This window comes from Telmatherina bonti, assembly GCF_933228915.1.
Source record: "Telmatherina bonti genome assembly, chromosome: 23".
Lineage (NCBI taxonomy): Eukaryota > Metazoa > Chordata > Actinopteri > Atheriniformes > Telmatherinidae > Telmatherina > Telmatherina bonti.
Window position 1 is genome coordinate 7,297,907 of NC_136632.1, and position 18,593 is coordinate 7,316,499.

At 40.7% G+C, this 18,593-nt stretch overlaps 1 protein-coding gene across 4 annotated transcripts in view; it reads left to right on the top strand.

Annotated features, from left to right (window-relative positions):
- The window catches only part of anks1b (ankyrin repeat and sterile alpha motif domain containing 1B), a gene marked incomplete at its 5' end in the record, with an annotated part of 320,790 nt that overhangs the window by 223,081 nt on the left and 79,116 nt on the right, over positions 1-18,593 (top strand). For all 4 annotated transcript variants that reach the window (XM_079263373.1, XM_079263375.1, XM_079263374.1 and 1 more), the window contains 2 exons: positions 16,155-16,783; positions 17,265-17,384. In XM_079263373.1, the coding sequence (XP_079119499.1) occupies positions 16,155-16,783; positions 17,265-17,384 (749 nt within the window). The remainder of the gene's footprint in view (positions 1-16,154; positions 16,784-17,264; positions 17,385-18,593) is intronic.

The window sequence follows — 18,593 nt, forward strand, 5'->3', positions numbered from 1 at the left end:
CATATTTTTATTTTATTTTATTTTTAACATTTCATGACAAACCAACTTTATGCACTGCAAGTTTTAATACATTTTTACGTTTTCTTTAATATTTGCAGTGGCCAGCAGGTTTTTCTAAACCAATAAAAACACAGAGACAACGCAGAAGCACTTAAAGAAACATTTTCCCTTTAGATATTAGTAGTGCCTCTTCACCACACTCATAACCACATATAAGTTTTTAAAGTCAAGACTTCATACTTAGGGCCAGTACGATGTCTATATGTAGTTTTTCTCTCTCTGTGTCTCGCTCTCTTTGACTTAAGTTCCAACACCAGGAATAGATTGGAATCCATTTATTTCTCCATTAAATGTTTTCTTTCCTCCCTTTTATTCTGCTGCTTTCCTCATCCCTCCTGCTCTCGCTACTTATTAGCTTTATACGGCCCATTCTGGGGTAGCCATGGTAACAAGTGGCTTACAGGGAGAGAGAGTCAGAGAATGGAGCGTATATGTATGTGGGTACAGAAGGCAGAATCGCAGAATTCAAAGGATGCCAGTGAAAAAGAGAGTGGGTGAGAGATAGAGAATGAATGTCTAATGTTGCAGAAGGAAGGGTTTGGGAGGGGGGCTGAACAAAAATCAGGAAAATGAAATGTGAGATTTCATGGGGATGGATTGAGAAACGAGGACAAGAAATTGTGGGAGCACTTTTTCCCTGCTCCCCATATAAGTTCTTTCCTTCCTGTGCCTTCACATCTGTATCTCCTCTCTCATCCTTTCCCTAAAAATCCTGACCCCCCCCCCCCCCCCCCCCCCCCCCCGTCCCTCCCCCCCAACGCTAATCCCACATTATTCACCGAGCCCCCAGGCCTGCTGCAAATTATGCCGGTGTCAGCCACCTGTGTGGGCTGTTGGACAAAACGAAGCCCTATTTATACCCTGATCCATCACTGCTGCTGCTGTTGTGCTACGTAACTGTGCTTTATGTAATGCTGGACATCGCTTGCTGAAATATCACTTCAGTGCAGAGTTCGAAGTGCACTGCAGTGTTTTGCAAAAACAGTTGTACTCCACGAATCATGCATGCCCCCCCTTCAACAAGTCGGTGAAGACAAAAAAAAAAGCAAATCTGCAGGTGTCTTATTCATCTGTTCAGTGTTTCTGATGTAGTTGTGGTTTTGTGATGTTTCTGTGGTTTCCCCAAGCTGTAAGTGTTGCAGTAAGTATTTGACCTTCAGTTATCCATCTACCCTGGCTTAATGGAGTGTTTTTGTACCATTCAGCTCATTGTTTTAGTTTGTAACACACAACTGACTCACACTTATGACTTTCATAAGAATTGTTACCAGCGTTTTGTTTTCTATTTAGCCAAAAGCATTTTAGGAACTTGAAAAGTCAGACGTTCAGACCAAATCAGATTTAAATGGATAGTCTGTTTGTTAAGTGATGAAAACTGTTGTTGCTGCTTCAGTGGAGATTGGCCTCGGTATTCTACATGACTTTAGTGGTATGTTGAGGTCCTCTCCAACCGCAGCTGGCTATAAAATTGTTGCCACCGTGCACGGATGTTTGTTAACACCAGTGATTCTCAGAAATCAGAAACCAGCTGTTCCATATTTAACATTTATGGAAACGTGAAGCTTTGTTGGAGTTGTAAAGCATTTTGACCACAACCATCTTTTTTCTTCCATTTGAAGCCACTTTTTGCACTTTTCACAGCAAAACTGAAGGTAAAATGAGTTGTATTGTAGTTTAAAATGTTTAAAAACGTTGATGTTCATGCATGCAAGTTGCTACATAAACTACAAAGGACTGATTTCTGCCTTTAGTTTCTACTTTAGGCCCATTTTTGTAGCATTTTCCGCAGCTAAGTTTGATCTGTAGAGCTAAATTTGGATTAAATAAGAAACTATCCCTCTTAGCTCGCCTTCTGAAGCAATGGATGTAGATAACACTCTTTTTTTTCAAGTGTTTTCAGACAAATTGGCAACATTTCCCATTTCTTCTAAGAATTAAATTTCTTGTGCTTTATTTTGGTCTGCTGTGAAATTTGTCAGACGCATCTCTTAATGGCAAACAACCACAAAGCAGCCGAGCAATCAATGATCTCGATCGGTTAATGGAGCATTAATGACCTGCCAAGGAACTGCTTTGTGTGACAGAGCATTACTTGTTGTGTGTTTACTTAAACTCAAGTTCATTTGTTCATTTTCTTCTTTCTGTCCTCAACTACACAGACATTCCTCTGCACAAACTACTTGAAGTAATAGTTAGAGTTTGCAGAGTCAAGCCTGCACATTGCATTCATAATAACTTTCGCCCTACATTTTGTGGCATTTGAAGCAGACATGCTCAGATGTCTGAAGACTTGGCTTCCATCTAAATGAGGCTGGATGTGAGCCCCTGTAGTGTGACAGATGGAAAACATAGAGGATATAACTCCTCCGTGGTGAAGTGATCGAGTATAAAGGCTGTTTGGTCAGATTTGATTGGTGGGAGGAGAAACTGTAATGCACAGGCTTGTGATGCAGCAGGTCTTTGCCAGTGCAATGGGATTTCATTATGGAATTGGCACAGAGAAGTGGTCTCTGAACAGAGTGGTGGTACATTGTTGCTGCTTATACTTCTATCTAGTGGGTAAACACTACAGCACTGCTTCAGCGGTCTCTCTCACACCCTTGTGCCTTTGGACATTTACCATTTGTGCTGTTTTTCATTCTCCAACTCGCACTGCCCTCAGATACGTAGCCTGAACTAACAGCACCGATTCATTAATGAGCAGGATGTGGTTGGTCATGCATTCGGTATACTTGCTCTAATTAACTTGTCACCTCAGGCAGTTGTGCTACCTGACAGGTTTCAGACTTTTCTAAGTGCTTTGGGTTTGATGAGGTGGTCAACTGTATTTAGTTGCTCTTCCTGCATGGCTATTAGGCAAACAACCCCAAACCAGAGGTGTGTAATCCAGGTGCCATAAAGTCACCAGCTGAATTTTAACTTTTAATTCAATTCAACTTTATTTATATAGCGTCAAATCACGGCAATGCCATCCCAAGACGCTTTACAGACAGGAAAAAAACATAATGAAAGCCCATTCATAATAGCCTATATAAGGAAACCAACAGATTGAGTTGGAGGATCCAACTCAATCTCCCATCCTGAGCAAGCACACGGCGACAGTGGGAAGGAAAAAGCTCCCTTTTAACAGGAAGGAAACCTCCAGCAGAACCCGGCTCAAGGTCAGGCAGCCAACCTCTAAGCTCAGTCTATGCTCAGTTCCACTGTGAGGTAGATGACCCTGACAGTGAAAATACCTGTTCTAAATGCTCAGGTAGATCCAAAAACATGGCAGAATTTTTACTTTATGGCACCTGAATTCTACACCTCTGCATCAGACCAGGTAGTTTCCCAACAGCCAAGGAAAAACAGCTCTAAAACAACCCAACTAATGCTTAAAAGTGGACCTGGCATGATTATTACCTGTTTAATTAACAATACTGGGATTTTTAAGATTGATTTTAAACCTTCATATTTCACCATTTAAGGAAATCTGGAGCTATGACCAGCCCCCCCCCCCCCCCCCCCCAAAAAAAAAAAAAAAAAACAAAAAAAAACCCTCCTTCTTAAAACATTGGTCTGCATTTAATGTTAAAATACATAGTTTTAATGCTACAGTTGAAAAACATGGAAAACCATGCACTGTCGGTGGAAAGTTGTTCCCTCATGATTCCCGACCCACAAATCAAGGTAACTTCAAGGCGAAATAAGCATCATAGTTTTTTGCCACATTGCAGGACACAGGATCCTGTTTAAAGGCGCCACTGGGAAACAGAGGTTATGTATGAATTCCAGGATCCAAGGTTTCTTGATAAGAGAATTAGGCTCGCTTTATTCCCAGAGTAAACTGCAATCTTTTCCTTGGAAAAACCCACACACACATTGGACCATACAAGTGATGTGGAAGAAATCTGATGTGCCAGCCAACGCTACTTCCTGCTATCGCTCCATTGTACAAGTCTGATAAACTCACAGCACAGGAACATCTAAACTCTGATAAACAACAAGCTTCATAACTTCTGCACGCCCATCCAGTGTTGTTGTAAAAGATTGACACAGGAAGCTAAGTGGATCTTAACTCATTAGCCAAGTGAAACCTGATTCCAGCTGGATGGATGTTGCTGGTTTTCACTCCACCAGACTGGTGTGGCCAGTGCTGCTGGAGCAGTATGCAGCACATTGTTTAAAAAAAAAAAAAAAGTACCTATCTTACTTTTACAATATTTTTTCGTGATGACTAATGTTGCATCCTGCAGCATGATGCTGCCACCACCGTGCTTTATTTAGGAGGTGATGGGTTTGTGCCACATCACTGTCCTTGATGGCCAAATGTGAATTTAAGTCTTATCTTCATGTTTGAATGATTTTCCAGATGACTTTTGGTGAAATTCAAACACACAATGGCAACTTGTCCCTCTAAGAACTCAATATTTGCTGTGATATGAAGAGAAACCACTCCTCTCTGTGACCTGATTGGCCCTTCTGTAGATAATCATACCCTTTGACTTGATGCAGTCTTAACTCCACCACTTATGTGACTTCTGAAGGTTATTTGATTGCATCAGATCATAATATCGGGGCTAAAAAACCCACTGAATTTTTTTGCAAAGTCTCTTTTCTGCATTTTAGTCCAATACTTTGTCTGTCTTTGGCTTAATGTTGCTGCCTGTGTCTCTATGTTATATATGTTTCAGTAACTGTCAGCCTGGTGTGGTACCAACATTTACGGTACCTACCAGCTCCAGGCTTGATTCTTGACTGACGTTTCATGCATAAAAACAACATTTCCAAAAGATGAATGGTAGTAATCCGTAATTTATTAATCCTCATGGGGAAATACTTAGTAACTGCATACTGTGGGCATGTCAGCATATTTGCTAGTTTTCTGTTTAAAGCTGGCTGCAGCTTCAGAACTTCATACCACGTTGTCCTTATAAAGGAAATTTATTCACTTAAATCTCTAAATACTGCATCTGCATCATGAAAATGTTGATCAAACTCCTCTCTGTCTTGTTTACTTGCTTGCATTCTTGCATTCATGCTATTTCATGCTTTGTAGTGAAGACTGAGACTTGAGCTGATCAAATCAAAGATACTTTATTCATCCCCAAGGGGAAATTCAAGAAATTTGACTTCTGATAAGGAGTCATATTAGGAGGATGTTCACACTGTCATGTACAGTAGAATGTAAGGGAAAGGATTAATATGTTCAGAGAACTTCTGGTCACACTCGGCGACAGTGATAATATATAAGGAACCTGACTAAGCAGGATAAAGTGTAGCATTGTACAGCAGTGTTTATATATTTAATGCAGAATAAAGTCTTTTAGATAAGATATTGTTTCATATGGAATAATTTATCCTTGTGATCAAACCAGTCTTATCCGGTCTGGTCATCTTTCAGTGACAGTTTTCCCTTGTGGATCTTACACGAGTGAAGCTCCGTTTATATAAAACCCACAACTTCTAATCACGGCTGACCTCATCTGTTATTAACCTCTCGCTGTTGCCTTCTGTCTTCCACCAGTAAAACTGTAATTTCACTGACGCGAGTGAGAGACCGCCACCGCTCTTCAAAAGACTTGAAAAATGTGTAACCGTGGGAGACGAGCCAGTTGCCGTGGCAATAAACTCTACCTACTTGAGTTGGAAATGAAAGTGTGAATTCATTGTCTACACGGTGGCCCCTCTCCACCTCAAGGCTGTGTTTAGTTTGTTCAGGCTATCAGTAATGAGGTAATGCTCTCCGCAAGGAGTCCCCGTCTCTGACGCTGCCTCCCACTGCGAGGAGAGGAGCCCAACCTGGTACTGTAATGTTAGCTGTGGTGTGACAGCACTGAGGCTGATTTCCAGCAGATGCATTGATCCATCATCGTTTTTATGTTGGAACATGCATTAAAATGAGAGCTGCCTGACAGAGGTTCAGGGATCATTTCTCTACATCTTGTGGGAAATGATGTGTAAATGAATAGTTGCCTGTTGAGACTTGAGATATTTGTCATGTATTTTACATTAAATACTGGTAACAACTTCTTAGAAAATCCACAGTTAAGCTACTTTTTCACACTGGTTTGAACACTGTGCTGCTCGAGTAGTTTCTCTACTCTTTTTAATATCTGTAAGTATCCATGGCAACAGAAAAGCCAGTTACTGAGGTACACTGATTAAGCTTATTGACTGAAATAAGACCAAATGGCACACAAGTTGAAGAAGAAACCAAGAGGATACAGTGATTTTTTTAAAGTTTGTGAAAAAAGAGGAGGAAATTCAAAACTTTTCTTCTAGCTGTTCTCCTGTGTGTTTCAACGAGGACTAAAGAACTCCAGCAGAGAACTGAGGGAGGATCCAGGTATGTGACAATCTCTGGGTGGAGATGGAGACGACTAACAAGTTCTACAAGTTCTAGTTCTGCAGTCGTTTCGCCGACGCTTTGATCCAAAGTGACTTACACGTGATTAATCATAGTAATGAACTGAACATACATGTCTTATGGGTGGAGGAAGCTGGAGTACTTGGAGAGAACCCACACAAACACAGTGAGAACATGCAAACTCCACTCAGAAAGACCACTGTTTAACCCCCACCCCTTGTCTTGCTGTGAGGTTGTGCCGCTAACCAATACGCCACTGTGCCGCCCAACAGCAGTATGAAAACATGAATTATGTCAAGAAGCAGTTAAAACACAGTTTTCAAACAGTACAATGCAGAAAAGGGCGTTGAATGTCATTAGGGTTTACACTTATTGCCATTCATCTATTCAAAGGATGATTTATATAAGAAACAGTTGTGACAACTGAGCGCATTTCTCTAAATCATAGTGTTGGTCTTTTTTGACTGGTTATTTTTCACTGTTACCAGCTAGAAAATCCAGTTAAAACTCACCCTCGAGGCTTTTACATGCTTACTCTGAATATTTTGTCCGAATAATTTGCACAGCAATATTTTTTTATAGGATTAGTGTAAAGTCAATGGGAATGTTCACACCAGTAACAGAATTCTATCCAGCGATTTTGTGAGTTTTATTTTTTTGAACCGAGGTTGATTTTTCTTAATATTCTCATTGGAAAGAGACATATTCTGCAACAGTGTGGTGGTTTTGTGGTAGTCTTAGTTCTGGTTTGCTATGTTATGTAGTTTTCCTTGTGTTTCCTGTCTCGCCTTGTTTCCTGTTCATGAGTTGACCTGGGTTTAGTTCGCTCCTCCAATACACCTGTATGCCCCTCAGTTTCTGTTGATACTTGCTGCTATATTGTCTGTGTTTGTTTGTGGTTCTCCCTATTAATAAAGATACGTCTTAAGTGTTTCCTCTACCTCTTGCCTCCCCGGTCTGCATCAGGGGTTCACATTTCCACCTCTCCAAACTATGAAGGTGCCACTTTTGCTGCTCTTCTATTCAAACTTTGTATCATCATGGCAGTGTCTTTATTATTTCTTCTCTGCTTTTTAAAGAAAGCAACTTGCTGCTAAAGCTAGCTGCTAAAGCTAGCTCCTATAGCTAGCTGCTAAAGCTAGCTCCTAAAGCTAGCTGCTAAAACTAGCTCGTAAAGCTAGCTGCTAAAATGCGTCCTGAGCGGCCGTGGTCCAGCTTCAGTTCCTGGATTAAACAATGAAACTCCCCAAGTTCTTCTCTTTTTTCTGCAACAGGATGAACCTAGCGCTTCATTTTGTCTTTTCTTTTGCAGCATCAACATGATGTTGTAGCTTAAGGTGAAATCCACAGTGCGAGTTTGTTGTATGAGTAGACAGAAATGTTGATAATTTATCTCTGAATTATTTGCAATTTGTCGTTTTTTTGCATTGGTCTCGGTGTGTAAAGGCTTCACAGTTAATCCTGAATTCATTTCATGGGTAATCTTACTAACCAGTGGAACTAGAGGGTTTATGGTAAACTAGCAGAAATAATTAAGCTCACAAAGCCCATAAAATCAATTAAAACTGTGCAACATCAAACATGTACATTAAATAAAATGTAATCATGTTTAAGGTTGTGTTAAATCCCATTATGATGAAGGTAAAGAGCCAGCAGTCAGCTGTTTACTTCGGGAGAGCTGAGTAAACCAAACTTGATTAAAACATGCTGTTCATGGTCCATTTTTCTTTTATGCAGACAGACAGCATCTGCTGGAGCTGATTAAATTAAAAATAACAACTTGGTATGAATGAAACTTTTCTCCTGCCACTTGGGAGTACACGAGGGTGCTTTTAGCTAATTAATGTGACATTTCCAACAACACTTGAAGGGAACATTTCTTTAGCGCTCATGTGTTGCTCATTAAATTTCCTGTTGCTTTTACACTTTCTCACAACAGCGACTCAGAGTTCAGATTCTCTGTCCTCACCTATCTCAGCAATCTTGCTATATCATTTGGGTTTAAATTTGTTAAAATAGCTCAGCAATAACTGGGTGTTAGATAAGCACCTGAGGCTCAGCGAACTGAGGAGGATTTTTCTGAGCCTGCACCACGAAGGAAATTTGTGGCTCAGTCTTTTATCTGGGAGATGACTGACAGTTTAGATATTACTCGGTAGTCTTTAATAACAGCCAGTGTGGCGCCACAAGAGACATAATGATGAACACGTCCTTATCAGGTGTTCGGATCGTCTCTCAGCTCCACCTCCTACCACACACAGAAAGGAAAACATCTAGGTTCATAAGACAATGGTTGGTGTTTGGGGTTTTAACCTTACTGTTGATATAAAAGTGTGAGACGACTCGTTGCTTAATTTATTTACAAAGTTTAAAGTGTCTCTATTTTGCACATTTTAGTTTAATTTATTTTAATATGCAAGTCCAAAAGGGCAAGAAATAATCAAGCATTTTTCACAAACCCCTTCATTCATTTTGTATTGATCCTCTCAGATCAGCCTCTGCTAGAAACAAGCCAACAGAGAAAGCTCCGCCCCATGTCCTGCAGGCTGCATCTGATTGGTCAATTGCTAGGAGTAGTTATACTGAACAGAGAAAGTGGCCGTGGCTTTCTTCTCGTGAACGTGGACAACCTAGAGAAGATGACCAATCACTAACTCCCTCTCACGGGACGTCACTAAAATTTTGATGAAGAAAAAAAATCTCTAAAACATAAAATCGTTTTTTGTCGCCATGGAAACTGAATGTAGAGAGGGCTGGAAAACTCAAACATGCATTTAGGTGATAAAAAAAACAAACAAACAAACAAAAAAAAAAAAAAACGGCGTCATTCATATGTCTGAGTATTCAACACTATAACACTGTAGAAAGCTCAGAAAAGTAGAAATAGCATATTACAGACCCTTTAATGTTACATCAGTTCTAAACCAGTGTTGGAAAAAAGTGTTTTCTTCTGTAAAACTGTGAAACTTAAAGTAGATGACTGTTGTGTTGATGTCTAGACGAACAGTCTTCATCGTGACAGATAAAGCTTTATTCTTTTCACTTTTTCAACACCCTCTTTCTGTGATTCAGTTCTGTCTTTTATCATTTCCTCAGATTGTCTTCTGCCGTTATACTTCTACTGCAGTTGTTTGATTGCAACACTTTGCTCTGCATTGCTTACTTGTCCTTGATCTTAAAATCTATTTTCTGTTTGGTCAGACAGTCCGCCTGAACCCACAGCTGCTACGTTTCTGTCACCTCTGGCTCATTTAATCACATTTGCACTTTCCTTTCTCTGGCTCCTTCACCTCCCCTCTGCTTCCTTCTTTTCCCTCCTTCTTCATTCAGAGTGCTGGTTTAGCATTAAAGTTGTGCTACATAACCTTCTGACTTTAAACTCTCTGCTTCTGACTCATTTTGGCGGAGCGGTGATATTCATTGGGTGCATTCCTGGTGTTACTGTTGCCCCGCAGCATCTCGAAGCTGAGGCAACGCACTGAACGGTTTTTTTTTCCAATCCCATGCGTCACTTTACAGCAGCATTTTGCTTTACTGCACTTTTTACATGCTAGCAACTGGATATCAACGCACTGGCCATTGTGATTGTGACTGACACAGCAAACTTAATCCAGTAGGACAATATGTAGAGAAAGATACAGAGAAAGAGATTCAGCATTGGTCTGACTTTTACTAGACAAAGATATCTCGGAGAAGAGACAGGATGAAAAGTGGATTCTGAATCAGCTCTTGAAGTGAAAATTCACTTCCAGGAGGCTTTAAAGGAAAGGTTGAATATACCTGGGAGTTTTGGGGAGCGGGCGTTGACATTCTCTACTTTTTCCCATCAATCTTCTCTTTGCTTCAAACTAATTTGCTACTTTAAAATGAAGTTTTTCTTGTGTAAAAAAAAAAGACATAACAAATCATGTTCAAGTGAAAGTGAGTGTAATCTGGTAGCAGATACTTTCTAGCTGTGTGAAGTTTTAAAGTTTGCAGCAGGGTCTCGTCAATAAGCATGAAAATTATGGAGGCTGAATAGTGGATTTGTTTACTAAGAACATCGAAGTCCTTTTTCCCCATGAAAATAATCCCGTTATGCAAGAAAAGAGCAAGAGACTCTCACACTGAGCTAAACAAGCTTCAAACAGACTATGGTAACACCGGACTGATAATTTTGCTAAAATCTTACATTCATCCACTTGAAGCTAAATATGTGAAGAAATCAGTGAGGATGGTTGATTAGATCGTTGCTTCGGAGCAGCTGACAGCGGACATGCTCTGTTAAGGTGTAACGGGGAGTTCTGCTTGACTGGCTGTGTGTAGATATGGCGTGTCAGGGCATCACAGGAGTAACTAATGATTATGCTTACATTCCAGGTCCAGGCCTTTGATTTTGTTCATTAAGATTCGTGTCATGTTTCAAAGGGTACTTGAATGACTTACAGCCATTGTTAATGTTATTTTTAATGGGAAAACATGATTATTGTGATTTCTGCATGATATAAAATGTCTTAATTTCTGAAAAACCCACTGAAAAGTAAGTAAATGTAGTAAACTATTTGCCATCACTGGCAAAAATCTTGTGCTTTTACAAAGTCCTCTTATTTGCTTCCCTTCGACATGACCCTGACAAGTTTGTTTATCAGCTACAAAACAGCATTTCACACGAGGAAATCAATGCAGAAACTTCCACACCTGCATCTTGATGCATCTAAGATTTAATTATATCCTCTGACCCTCGTGTTAATGTATTATTGGATCAGAGGATCATTGGATTGAGTGATGTACTGCAAGAAGTAGGTAACTTAGAAGTTTTTTCTTTTTTTATTTGATCACATAGCCCCTCAACACAAACAGGTATTACTATTGGACTCTTAGTGCACAATAGTTAAGGTTTAGTTGAGTCAAAATACACAAAACTGTTTCTTAACCCTTTATGGAGCAAGTCACTATTTTTGATCACTTCTTTTCTTTCATATTCAGCATGAAACTATGTTTTTGTCAATGTAACAACAGAATGGAGGTCTTGGTTCATACCAGAAGGACAATTTCAGGTTAAAATTTCTAATTTCAAGGTATTTTATTAAGTGCCCAATAAAGGGGTTAATCTATAAATCCTCTTTCAGGTTATGGGACCTTTGTCTCTCATAAAATGGTCTCAAAGCCTTAAAACTGAGACGTATCAATGCTAAACCGTTAATCAGTTGATAACATACCTGAAACGACGTGCATATATTTTCTAGTTTAACTTTACTGCCGTCTGTTTACACGTGAACACAACAGATCCCAATTACATCGGTGTCTGCCGTGCTTTGTCATGCCTCTGCTTGTTTACAGCTGTGCGGGTTCACAGCAGTGTCGCAACAGAAATGCAGGTATGCAGAGTGACGCATTTGTTGTTTTGCCATCTGATTCGTAGACATTTGCAGTACTTCTGCAGGAACCATAAAGACAGTTGTAGTACACATCTGTACGACAACACGGCTGCTTTTTCATTTAGCTGATACGATCAGTGGACCCTCAGGTAAGGTACTCGCCTGGACTTAAACACACTTCGGGAGCCTTGTGATGTTTTTCTTCTCTTTTGGAGAGTAGGAAGAATCTCAGCCGAAGAGAAGCGGGAAATTTCTAATGCTGCTCCTCCTAAAATCGGACTCCATGACAGCTGACTCTGCGTTAGTTTACCTTTGCCTGAAACTGTAAAAGTTGCTGCTCGTGTCCGTCAGTGACGAATATGTCTGCGATGACTGTTTCAGTACTGTAATCACCCTCAGTTCACTTTTCACCATGATGTAATGGAGGTTAGAAGCCCCCAAATGCCCCAAAACTTGGAGAGATGCTGATTCTGGGGTTGTCTGTTGCCATAGTTACCAGTGATACTCATCATTAGAGCAAGAAGAGAAGGATGGAGTGAGGAAAAAGGTAAAGAGATGCTAAATTACACTGATGGTTGATTGTTTTTTATTTAATGCTGGTCATTAGAAATGTTCTGAGGTGAGGACAGACCAGCTTCAGACTTCCCAGTTCATGCTGCTGGTTGTGACTAGAGAGCTTTCAGACTGGGTAGGAAATGACATTTTCAGTTCAACCCTCATTACCTGAGGACAGTAAAAAGGTGTCTTCTGTGAAGTTGAGCACAGCAGATGTCACGGCGGTGTTGAGGAAATGCAACATTCACATTTCAAATGAAACGGCTCTCTGTCGGAGGAGTGACATTATTATTGTTCCGCTTAATGGTTTCACCCCGACAGTCTGAATGAGGAGGGTTTCCGAGGGGAGAAGAGGGAACTTTCCTGTTTTCTCTGCTTGTTTCATGCGGCTGCTGCACGTCAAAGTGTGGCTGGAGTGCTGAAGCGCTCGGCTGGGTGGGCGGGGTCGGGGTACACGCAATTATTCAGCTGACAGGTTGGATTACAACACTGCTAAGTCTGCATTTATGTGGATGTGGACAGGATCTGTTTCTATTCATTACAGCGAAACACTGAGAGGGAGTGTGTGTGAGACGGAAAGAAAGATGCTTATCAGTGGCAGGATTATGTGTGTTGTCTCGGTAGACGATTTTAACACAAAGTGACTGAAACTGGAGGAGGAAAGGGTAGCGAATTGACTCACACACATCTTTTTTCCTGTCAGGCCGATGAAGGTTGACATGACGGGCCATCGTGTTGCATTAAAGTTTAGCAAACTGAGTTGGAAATAATGTGAAGTGAAAGGTGATTTCTGCTCTCATCCCTGTGTTTTAGTAGAGCCTTGACATATAATTCAGATTTTTTTTTTCCATTTTATGTGGCAATGATTTCTTTTCAGCTGAATCTACATCAGCTTAGACACATTAGATGAACCCTGACATCTCTGGTGGGGCTGCAGATCATGGAGCAGAGAGTCATTTTTAGTTGGAAGGTTGTAAAATCCCCAAATTCTTCAAATTCATATCAATGTTAAGCAGTTTGGATAAAAGCATCTGCCAAATTAATAGAACATTTACATCTAAGCTTTACCTCCTGGGTAACCAGGAGTTTTTACCCAGGAGCAATTACAGTTGCATAAATTTCCATCCCACCACATTTTTATGTTAGTTCTCATGGTTACGGTGCTCGTGTGCATCTGCTGCATGGTTGAGATTATTACTTGTTTGCAAGCGTAGTCCATCATCCTCTGCTCTGCAGTGACTCTGCTAAGTGAGTGAGCTGGGCTGCATATCCATCAGATTCAGTGTAACACAGCATGTTCCTTGGACTGTAAATATAAGGAGACAAACAGAAAATACTCTGTATGGCAGAACATGCGTGGCATTTTAGCTTTGCGTCCTCTTGAGGTCAGATTTAATGTCCAGATATTTTCATATCAACTCTCCCTCGGTACGTCTTGTAGTATTTTAGAGCTTATCGTGCTTATAGAGCTTAAACATGAAAAGGTGATGATGTGGCCAGCAGCTGAGTGGAAACGGATTTTTGCATCCAGTTAAAGGCTTTCTGATGTGGAATGGTTGGGGATGTGTGCTCAGGATGGTGAAGCCAGCCAGTCAATGTCTGTTTTCATAAGCAATGCATAAAAGCGCAGAATTAAATGGAGCTGGAAAGGTTTTATTTGTCAGCTTTAACATCACAACAGGTTCATGCAGTCTCTCATTCATCTGCCTTTGGTTGTGGCTATTAACAGACATATACCAGTATTAACAGACATATACCAGTATTAACAGACATATACCAGTATTAACAGACATATACCAGTATTAACAGACATATACCAGTATTAACAGACATATACCAGTATTAACAGACATATACCAGTATTAACAGACATATATCAGTATTTACAGACATATATCAGTATTAACAGACATATACCAGTATTAACAGACATATACCAGTATTAACAGACATATACCAGTATCAATAGTACTGCTGATGCTTTTATTCCATGCATTGCTGGGAATTAATCACATTTTCCAGTAAGAATTACAGCCACAACATCCTGATTGTTGCACCATTTCACAGTACGGATCAGAACCGTATCTTCGGCTGGATTGGTTGTTTTTAGTTAGCTTTGTTTTGTCACATTGAATATAACGATCTGACTCAAGTTTCCTTGAGCGTTTCACGTTAACCTGAACATGTGGAGGGTGCTGATCTTAGCTCGGTACTGGTTTGGTACCACAGAGCTGAGAAAAAATTTCACTCAGCTGCATTTGCAGAAACCAGTTTTTGGGTGGATGTTGCAACATCAGTTTCAGACAAACGTGGTGATGGTGAATGAGATTATGATAATGCTATCCAGCATCATCACTGCAAGCAGATCTGGCTCCGGTGTTGTGTCAAAACAAATTTACTTTGCCAAGAGGAGCTTTATGATACAGAGTCCTTCATGAAAATAAAAGTATTTGTCTTTATTTTTAATTGTCACTGCTGCTGAATGTGCTTATTAATGCTGATTTAGAGGGTTGTGGGACAAAGAAAGTAGAAAATAAACGGGAAAGATAAAAAGAAAGCAAAGAGAAGAGAGGGAATGAGGACAAGGGGACACCAGTCAGACAGGTAAAAATCAGGTAAAAGTCAACTAAAAAAACAGCTGCTGCACCTGTAAGGAAGCAGAACATCACCTGCAACGTCTCCCAGAAAGGAAAACTGATAATTATCAGGGAAACTTAAGAAACAGATAATTAGAGGGTGAAATAAAAATAAAAAAAATTGATCCAGACAACGAGTAAAACATGAACTGTAGCTGGTGAGTAAAACCACTAAACCATATTCCCAGTAAGAGACATACAAAAGTTCTATTTATATGTGTGTTTAACCCTTTAAAGCCTGACCTTTATGATACAAAGTCTTTATTTGGCCTTTAAACAGAATGAACAAAAACAAGTAACAAAAAGCCACTTTTTGGGGGGATATTTAGCATTTGTCACCATGTGATATGTCAAAGTGATTATAGAGTAATCTTCCGCTTCCTGGTGGCTTTTAGGGGGAAGAAGACAAGTTTTACTATATAAACTGTGTGTCTGAAATATGTCGTGTTTTCTCTACGTCTTGTCTGAATAACAATAATAATGTAATAATAAGTAATAACATGAACATCATGTCCTATGTCTAAGTTTTCAGTGTTATGAGTGTGCTCCACAGATAATACATTATCAGACTTAAAAAGTTGAACTATGCAGCTTGTATGATGGTATGGTTTTACCCTGATTCTAACATTTAAGATCAAAAAGTTCCCGTTTAGTTGCGTGCAGACATGGGCATACACACGCTAATGAATGTGTAATCAATTAGACCCGGGCACATGCTCACGGAAACACAGACATGCATCTGCAGTTACACTTCTAAACACAGAATCAAAAGACACTTTCAGAGACTTCTTTCAATCCGCTGCACACAGACAGTGAGTGAAAGCATCCCCTCCCATAAAAACCCAGTCACTAGTCTGAGTGCGTCTGTCTACATGAGGTCAGGTGCATACATGCACAAGTTCAGGCTCACAAGCATGCAGTTTGCACACACACAGCGAAGGAATAGAGGTGTAAAATCCAAGTCAGGAGTTCTCTTTCTTTCTCCTCACTCCAACCAGCTTTATTACGGAGAAGCAGAAGATTTACCTCCTTGTTGACTTTTGTTTTATGTATTTTCTTTCAACTTCTCAGATTTTTGTTCGGTATATTTTGAAAGATTGTTTGATTTGTGCAGCTTGTATAATTTTCTGTCTTGTTCAGGTTTGTATTGTGGTTATGACGGGTCAGTGTGTGCGTTTTTGTGTTTCCTCGCTGCAGAAGACGGGCCGTACCAGCGGGATCCACCTCCTCCCCCTCTTAGCTCTTCATCCAAATCAAACCCTCTGTTGGAGGAGCACAGGAAGAGCCACATCCCAGAGGAGTTTGCTGGCCTTCTTCATGGATCTTCCCCGGCTTGTGAACCCCCCGATACACCTTACCACCTTTACAGCCCCAAGCATTTTAAATATACCTCTGCAGATGCTTCGAGCAGCCTGCTGCAGACCCCCGAGTTCAGCGTTGTGATTGGTGGAGGAGCCTCCCAGGTTTTCTCCAGGACAGCGAACGAGTCATCTCCTCAGAGGTTGTCCGGCGACTCCCAAAAACCGCAGGTTGTGTATCGGACTATTTTCCACACAAGGGTCAACCAGGACCAGGCTCAAACCAGGAACTGGTCTACGCTGAGCCACCCATCGTCGCATTCTTCTGGGCAAAACGGCGACGTTCCCGAGCTGCAGGGGAAGAAGACAGGAGGTGTTCCCAAGGACGCTTCGTCCGCGGCCGGCTACGAAGAGAGGGCTTGTACTCTGGGGAGGATGAGGTCCATGCCTCGCAGTGTGCTGGACTTGCAGCTGTCAAAGTCTCTGTCCAAGTCGGACTCTAACCTTGTGGCTGTGTCCCCCGTTCAGGTGAGCTGAAGCACAGCTGGAGTTGACAAAGAGATCTCGTGTCAGAAAATTCTTTTTTTTCAGCCAGTTAGAGGACTCCCTAATCTGGGCCACAAGGTTCCCTGCTGTGTGAAAAGTCTTTAGTTCAGTGTAAATAAATAAAAAGCTTAATACTTAGTCTGTTTGATGAACGCAGTGCAGTTTTACTGTAGGATTCAAACATGTGGCACACCCTGAGCCGGGTTCTGCCGGAGGTTTTCTTCCTGTTAAAGGGGAGTTTTTTCCTTCCCACTGTCGCCGCGTGCAGCTCAGGATGGGGGATTGGATCAAAGACATGACTCGATGCAATCAGTTGGTTTCCATTATAGGATATGTATGAATTTGCTTGAAATGATGTGTATGTAAAGTGTCCTGTGACAACATTGTTGTGAAGGGGCGCTATACAAATAAAGCTGAATTGAATTTCACACGTCATGTTGGTGTTTTTGGTGTTTCTCTTTAGGAAGAGCACAGTTGGGGGTCTGGGTCACGGGGCCAAGGACCTGGAAGTCCCAGCTCACGGGAGGTTGCCAGTCCTGGAAGACTGGAACGAACGCCGTCCTTCACCGCCGAGTGGGAGGAGGTTAGAGGACTTTTATTTCCCTCCACCTCTTTTTTCCAGCTTATTGTCATATTTCAGACTCAACCATGAGCATCACTTTAAGCTAGGGGTATGGTTTTAACCACAGAGGAATTAAAGAGGTAAAAAAAATAAACATATTTAATCAGAGTTCGTGTTCCAGACAACTGAAAACAAATGTCGATTTCCTGGCACATCGATTACACTGGTGCACGCCTCGGAACTCGGCTAACAAGATACGTTGTATCTTCAAAGCTTTTAGACGTCTCTAGTGACTGTTTTTAAAAAAAAGCAACTAGCGACAAATTTAGTGACTTTTAGTGGTGTCATTGGAAACTGACGTGAAAGCACGTATTGCTTCCTCTTCTCAGTGGGTGCTGCTGTAGCCAGACATCCACCGCTCCGTCTAAAAGCAGTCACACGAGGCTCGGTCCCAGCTCCGAGTTCCAGTCTTACCAGGAGGTGATCTGCTCAATCACCAGACTTAACATTAAAAATGTTAAAAAATACTGTTATAGAGCCTTGATTAGAAAACATCCAGAGCTGGTAAAGTAAAATGAATCTTCAGCTTTATGTCTGTTTAACTTTAGCCAGGCATACTTTCTATTTCTTTTTCAAATGTTTTGAATTCAAATGCAGTTAATATATTACTAATGCTTTGATAGACAATATTAATGTTTGTGTCGTTTATTTGATTCAGTCCTCCAGTAAAATCTATTTTAACTTAAAGATGTTGCTCTTGGGAGAAAATATTGTCATGCAATTAAAATGTGATCAAACAAAATAAATTAATCACAAAGCTACTAATTAATTGGATCAATCTGTAAATCAAAAGGTACCCCAACCTGAAGCATCACTATTGAACCTTGGTGGATTGTCAGACTGAGGCGCCCCCTAATGACGGCTAATTCAGCATCCGTCTTGCATCCTGTCTCTTCTCTGAGCTCTCTCCAACCAGTAAAAGTCAGTCAGTGTTGGATCTTGTCTAAGCTTTAGTTGTGTCACTTTCTCTCCTTTTTTCCCTTTTGATAATTACCTCTAGAGTTACTTTGCTGAGTCAGCATCCCAACAACCAGTGATGATTGTATGAAGTAAACTGCAACTGTAGCTACATTTCCATTGCATTATTTTGCAAAAAAAAAAAAAGGTGATATTTGTAAGTTTCCACAAATATTTGAGATTTGCAGGTGTTTCCATTGAACAGTGTTTAGC